Genomic DNA, 5,991 nt, shown 5'->3' with positions numbered 1-5,991 from the left:
TAAAGCGGCGCCGCCCGGCCCCCTCGGCGGGCTGGCCCGGCACGGCACGGCTCGGCCCGGCACGGCACGGCCCGGTCCCGCTCCGCCTAGCGCCGCCCGTGGGCACTGCAGCCCCCGGACATCGCTGGCACGAGTTGGCCGGGCTCAGCCCCGCGGCTCCGCGCAGGCAGCGCTCGGGTATGGGGCGTTGGAAGCAGGGAAATTGATAGAAAAGGGTGAAAATGGCAAAAAGACGCGGCTCCTGTTTGCTCCTCGAGGTAATAATCATAATAAAAAAATGTGCAATTAGGGCTTATTGAGGCTGAACGACTTGCACAGGGTTTGGGAATGCCCCTGCAGGGTCCTGGAGCTGGGGCAGGAGCCCCCGGGACCCCCCGAGCAGCCGTGTCCCCATAGGGCCGGGTGCCCCGTCCCGTGTCCCACCATCACACCCAGCCACGGGGGCAGCCCCGCGGCACCCAGGCAGTGCTGGAAGCTGCCGGGAGCAGGAAGCATCAGCCCGTAAAATTCTCCGCATTCTTTGGCTTCGCCGCCTCTGTTTTCCGAGCGCGCTCGCTCGATGGCCGGGCATCCAGCTGGCTCCCCGCCGACCCGCTCCCTGCCTCGGTGGGCTCCGCTCTCCATCCTGGGCTCCCCTGGGGCTCTTTCCACTGCCACAGGAGCCTCATCCATATGGACATCACTACAGCCCCCAAACCATGCGCAGGACGGAGCCAAGGACCCCCTAAATGGGTTCGGTGGAGGCACAGCCCCATGTGGGGGCTGGGGTGGGCTGCAGGCACCTGAGCCACCTCTGGGCCAACCCTCAGGGCTGGCACCCAAAAAAATTCACTCATGCAAATAAAACCCTCGTGAGCACCAAACCACGAGGCTGTAAATCGTGCCAGGGTCTCACGGCCATGGCACTGGAGACCATCACTGCACAAGCCCCACGCTGCATCCCCAAACCCGCAGCAGATCCTGGAAGGGGCGGCGCGTGGCGCCCACCCCAGCCCCCTGCTCCCAGCCCCGAGCACCCCGAGCGGAGGCTGCGGGAGTAAATGGGCGCAGGGAACGGCACCCCTGAGCCCTGCCTCGCGCAGCCGAATCCGGCCCCGCTCCACTTTGCCGGCCTGGCTCATGGCGTTAAGAGCCATGCTGAGAGCAGCGCGGCCCCGTAATGCGCTGCGGGCACGGCCTGAGTGCCCGGCAAGGAGCTTTCCGGGCCGGCACGCTGCTCCCATGTCCGGGCAGTGCCATAATTAACTCTCATCCATGCAGATGGCGACCCCGCAGCCAGCCTCTGCGCCCAGGGCTGCTTATGGAGCAGCAGCAGCTTTTGCAGGCTGGTCCCTATGAGTTTTGGGGAAGGAACGAGGCTGAGGGCCCCCTGCCCTATTTTGGGGCAGGACCCTCGCCATGCGCTGCGCCCCATGGCACGCACCCAGCTGAGCACCCACCCCTGCAGCGGTGGCAGCACCCCTGGGGGGGTCCCCATGGCCAAACCCCTATGGCACCTCCACCCTATAAGGGCAGCCCCCTGCGACCCCACACACGCTGCGCAGCGCCGAGCCCCCTCCCCACCCACGCACCCACCCACGTGGAGCCCCTACGGGCGCGGGGTGCGCGGCGCCTTTAAGAGCCCCGTGGCGCCAATTCCGGCCCACGTGACCCGCTCGGGGGGCGGAGCCGCGGCCGCGCGGGTTCCCGCCAAGAGCGGCGGATTTGGCGCGCGCGCGCCGCAGGCACCGGGAGCGCGGGAGCGGCACCGGGAGCGGCACCGGGACACCGGGAACGGCACCGGAGCCATGGCGCAGCTCCGCCTCACCGACTTTTTCGGCCGTGCCAAGGCGGCCGCCACCGTCCCCGCCAAGCGTGTTGGCGGCCCCCGGTTGAAGGCAGCCCCCGGGGGAGCCCCGGTGCACCGGGAGGCCGAGGATGGAGCCCCCCTCCCGCTGCCACCGCTGCCCGCATCGCCCCGCACCCCGTCCCGCGGCGCTGTCCCCGCCGTGCCGGGGCTGGCGGGCAGGAAACGGAGCCGTCGGGAGATGGAAGCGGAGCAGGGAACCGGGACCGGCACCGGGGAGCGCGGGGGGAAATCGGCACGGAAGAGGCTGGAGCTGCCTGCGGTACGGGGGGGGCACGGGAGGGGGGTGGCAGCATCCCCGGTGTGCCCCCACGGCACCCCCAGTGTGAGGCCGGGGGATCCCGGGGGGGTTCCCCGCACGGCCCCTAACGCAGCCCCGGTGTCCCGCAGGCTGCCAGCCCCCCCCCGGCTGAGCCCCCCCCGGTGGGCAGGACGCGATCCCCCAGCCGGGAGCAGGACGGTGGAGCCGTGCCACGGAAAGCCCCGCGCCTGGAGCCGGTATGGGGATGGGATGGGGATGGGGATTGGGATGGGGATGGTTATGGGGTGGGTGGGCTCGGGGTCTCTGTCCATCCCCTGCCCCCCTCCCAGCCTGTCCTGACCCCGTTCCAACACCCCCAGGAGGACCTGGCCGCGCTGCAGAGCCGCCTGCAGAGGATGAAGATGAAGATGAAGGCTCCATCCCAGCTGCCTCCCATCCCCACTGGGTCCGGTGCTGAGCTGCGGGGCCGCCTGGAGACCCTGCGGGGCCTGGAGCTGCGGCTCCGAGACAAGGCGGCGGCGAGCGGAGCACGGGCACAGGAGACAACAGCTCCGGCAGCAGCAGGAGATGGGTGAGGAGAGGCTTTTTTTGGGGAAAAAAAAGCACAAAAAGTGCTTCCCCACCACCAAAACCCGTCCCCAGGGCGCACAGGGACCCACATTGGGGTGCTGGGACAATGGGATCAGAGGGGACCTGCCCCAACCGGGGTGGGCGCACGGCTCCGAGACCCCAGTCCCAGCCTATAGGGGGTCTCGGTCCCCCCCCGTGCGTGCTCGGGGCTGTCCCCCTGCCCCATTCCCTGCGCCCGCTCAGAGCGGGGTGCCCTGACCCCTCTCCTCCTCCCCCAGGGGCCAGAAGCTCCCCGCGTACCAGCGCTTCCACGCCCTCGCGCAGGACCAGCCGCCGGGGCTCACGCTGCCCTACAAGTACAAGGTGCTGGCCGAGATGTTCCGCAGCGTGGACACCATTGCCGGGATGCTCTTCAACCGCGCCGAGACCATCACCTTCGCCAAGGTCAAGCAGGGGGTGCAGGACATGATGCGCAAGTGAGTCGGGGAGCATCTCGATGGGTTTTTCGGGGCTCCCAGCTTTAGGCGCTGGGGCCGGTTCCCTGGTGTCGTCCCTTGGGGTTTTGGAGCTCCCTGGTGTCATCCCTTGGGGTTTTGGAGCTCCCTGGTGTCAACCCTTGGGGTTTTGGAGCTCCCTGGTGTCATCCCTTGGGGTTTCTGACTTTCCTGGTGTCATCCTTGGGGTTTCTGAGCTCCCTGCTGCTGTTGCAGGCAGTTTGAGGAGCGGCACGTGGGCCAGATCAAGGCGGTGTACCCCACCTCGTACCGGCTGCGCCAGGAGAAGAACATCCCCACCTTCAGCAGCGGCGTTAAGAAATCCGACTACCAGCTCACGCTGGAGCCCGTGCTGGGGGAAGGTGGGTCCGGGGGGGGAGCTGCGGGTGTCCAGAGTGCTCTGTGCTCCCTCCACCGAGGAGCTGGAGCTGGAAGATGTTTTTGGGGCGCGCTGCAGGTGATGCTTTCCCCTCTCCTGGCAGACGAGAAGCTGTGCGGCCGCCCGCACCTCTCGGCGTCGCGCCTGCTGGAGCGCAGGAGGGAATTCAACCGCAGCCTGGTGAACATCGTCAAGCAGCACCACGCGGTGAGCCCCTGCTCCCTCTGCCTCGGGGGGGCTCTGGGTGCTACCCGCAGGATTGGGGTGGCACCCAAAATGAAGGATGTTATGGGGCCGTGGGCTCTGTGGGTGCTCGTGGCGGACGGGCAGTGTTGTGGGATGAAAAATAGGGAAAATCCTGGGGTTTCTGCTGGGAGCACAGCGTGGCCACGAGCCCACAGGTGCAGTGGTGCCGTTCTCGCCCCCCTCCAGGCGTTCCTGGCCGGCCTGACGCCCCCCATGGTGGTGCCCGAGGACAAGCTGACCCGCTGGCATCCCCGCTTCAACGTGGACGAGGTGCCGGACATCAGCCCCGCGGAGCTGCCGCGGCCACCGCAGGAGGAGAGGGTCACCACGGCCCAGGAGCTGCTGAGCACAGCTCGGGGCATGATGATCCCCAAGGTGAGCAGGGACGGGGTCTGGCTCCAACTGCTGACTTTTGGGGGGTCCCAGACCCCAAACTGGTTCCTCTGGGAGGATGTTAAGGGGCAGGAGTGGGGAAGGGTTGCTTTGGAGAGCTGGAAGATGGAGACAGGGGGGAGCCCAGCTTGGATATCATGGCCCTGGGGTGTGCACGGGGCTGGTTTGGGGCTGGAGGAGCTGATTTGGGCTGGGAGAGGAGACGGAGGACACCAAACTGTCCCCCTGGATGGGTCAGAGGGGTGTGGGGGGTGCCGGGCTGCTGCAGGGTGGCCCCTGGAGGTGGGGGCGGCGGAGGGGAAACTTTTCCTTCCTCCCAGCTGCAACCCAACTCCTCCTCCCTCTTCCACATCATGAGCAGATGGAAAAAGCTCTTGCCAACCTGGCCCTGAGAAGCGCTGAAGCCGGTGCGGGGGAACCGATGGTTTCCAAAGCACCATCCCCTGCCAGCACCTCCAGTGCGCTGAAGGGGGTGTCCCAGGAGCTGCTGGAGCGGGTGAGTAATTCCACCCTGGCCCCAAAATGTTAACCGGAGGGGGTCCTGCCTGCACCTGTGACCCCTTCTCCTCCCTCCTCTCCCCAGATCCGTGCCAAGGAGGCGAGGAAGCTGCAGGCGCTGATGACCCGGGACGCGGGGCAGGAGGAGAGGTTGGCCCTGCTGGGGAGGCTGCCGGCCATGGCCCGCGTCCTGCGCAACGTTTTCGTGGCCGAAAAGAAGCCGGCGCTGCCCCTGGAGGTGGCGTGCGCCCGCATGGCCGAGAGCTTCCCCACGCAGATGACAGCGGGTAGGAAAGGGGCGCACGGGGCTCCGGGATGGTGCCGGGGGGAGGTTTGGGGTGGTTTGGGGTGCGGAGAGCTCAGCCCAGCTGCTTTGCTTTTCCACCCCGTAGGAGAGATGGAGAAGCACCTGCGCCTCTTCGCCGAGCTGCTGCCCGACTGGGTGGGGATCCACGCCATCAGGACGGACACCTACATCAAGCTGGACAAGAACAAGGACGTCGGGCTGGTGGTGGAGAGGCTCACCAAGGTGGCCAAGGAGGCTGAAGCGCTCTGAGCCCGATGAGGGTCCGGGCTTTTCCCCTGCGTAATCGTCTCCGCAGGCGTAGCGAGCCCCCCGGGGGTGGTTGAGGAAGAGGAGAGCGGGCATGAATTGTAACTAGTTCCTTTGCCAGGGGGCTGTAGTTAACCCCAAGGTGAAGGCAGGCAGTCCTGGGGTGCTGACGAGGAGTTTCTGACCTGTCCTGGGCTTCCCCTGAAGGCTCGAGGCAGGAGCTCCCACCCAGGGACCGGTGTTGGGGTGGTGGAGGCAGGGGGAGAGGGTGGCGAGGAGGAAAGGAGCGAGAGGAGAAGTCCCCAATTTGCTGTTTTGGCTCTCCCGGGGCCTTTTTGTTGTGTTTTTTAAGGGCGAGGGCAACGCGCATCTCCAGCCCCGGCTGGAAACAACGCCGGGACTTGTCCAAAACATCTTTTGCATTAAAATGTTTTAAATCCAGCCGGCTCTCGGCCGCCCCGCGCTTCTCCCGTGGCACCGGGCCCCGGCCGCTCACGCAGGGAAAAGGGTTGGGGCCGGGTCCTCGGCCAACTCCTGGGGAAAAGCTTACTGGAAAAAGTGAGCGTGGGCTCGCCGAGAGCTCAATGCAGCTTTTGTCAATAGGGCCCGGACGGGACGGGAGCTGGGAGAGGGCTGGAGGCAGCGGGGGGTGGTTTGGGGCAGGTCCCAGCTCCTGCTGGGGACCAGTTGTAGGGTTTGGGGAGGAGGGATGGGTGCCCTGAGGAGGGTCCCCGCTGCAGCAGAGGTGCC

At 66.9% G+C, this 5,991-nt stretch overlaps 1 protein-coding gene across 1 annotated transcript; it reads left to right on the top strand.

The window, feature by feature from the left end:
* The first annotated feature begins 1,657 nt into the window (after positions 1-1,657).
* Positions 1,658-5,682, top strand: CDT1 (chromatin licensing and DNA replication factor 1). The gene is made up of 10 exons (XM_068693913.1): positions 1,658-2,108; positions 2,237-2,344; positions 2,468-2,679; positions 2,957-3,154; positions 3,389-3,534; positions 3,655-3,758; positions 3,984-4,172; positions 4,552-4,686; positions 4,774-4,975; positions 5,081-5,682. Exons 1-10 carry the CDS (start codon positions 1,788-1,790, stop codon positions 5,242-5,244), a joined length of 1,779 nt encoding a protein of 592 aa, XP_068550014.1. The 5' UTR covers positions 1,658-1,787; the 3' UTR covers positions 5,245-5,682.
* The last annotated feature ends 309 nt before the right edge of the window (positions 5,683-5,991 follow it).

Source organism: Anas acuta, chromosome 10, assembly GCF_963932015.1.
Source record: "Anas acuta chromosome 10, bAnaAcu1.1, whole genome shotgun sequence".
NCBI lineage: Eukaryota > Metazoa > Chordata > Aves > Anseriformes > Anatidae > Anas > Anas acuta.
Note: the sequence above shows the minus strand (reverse complement) of the source record. Positions and strands in the feature narration are given on the sequence as shown.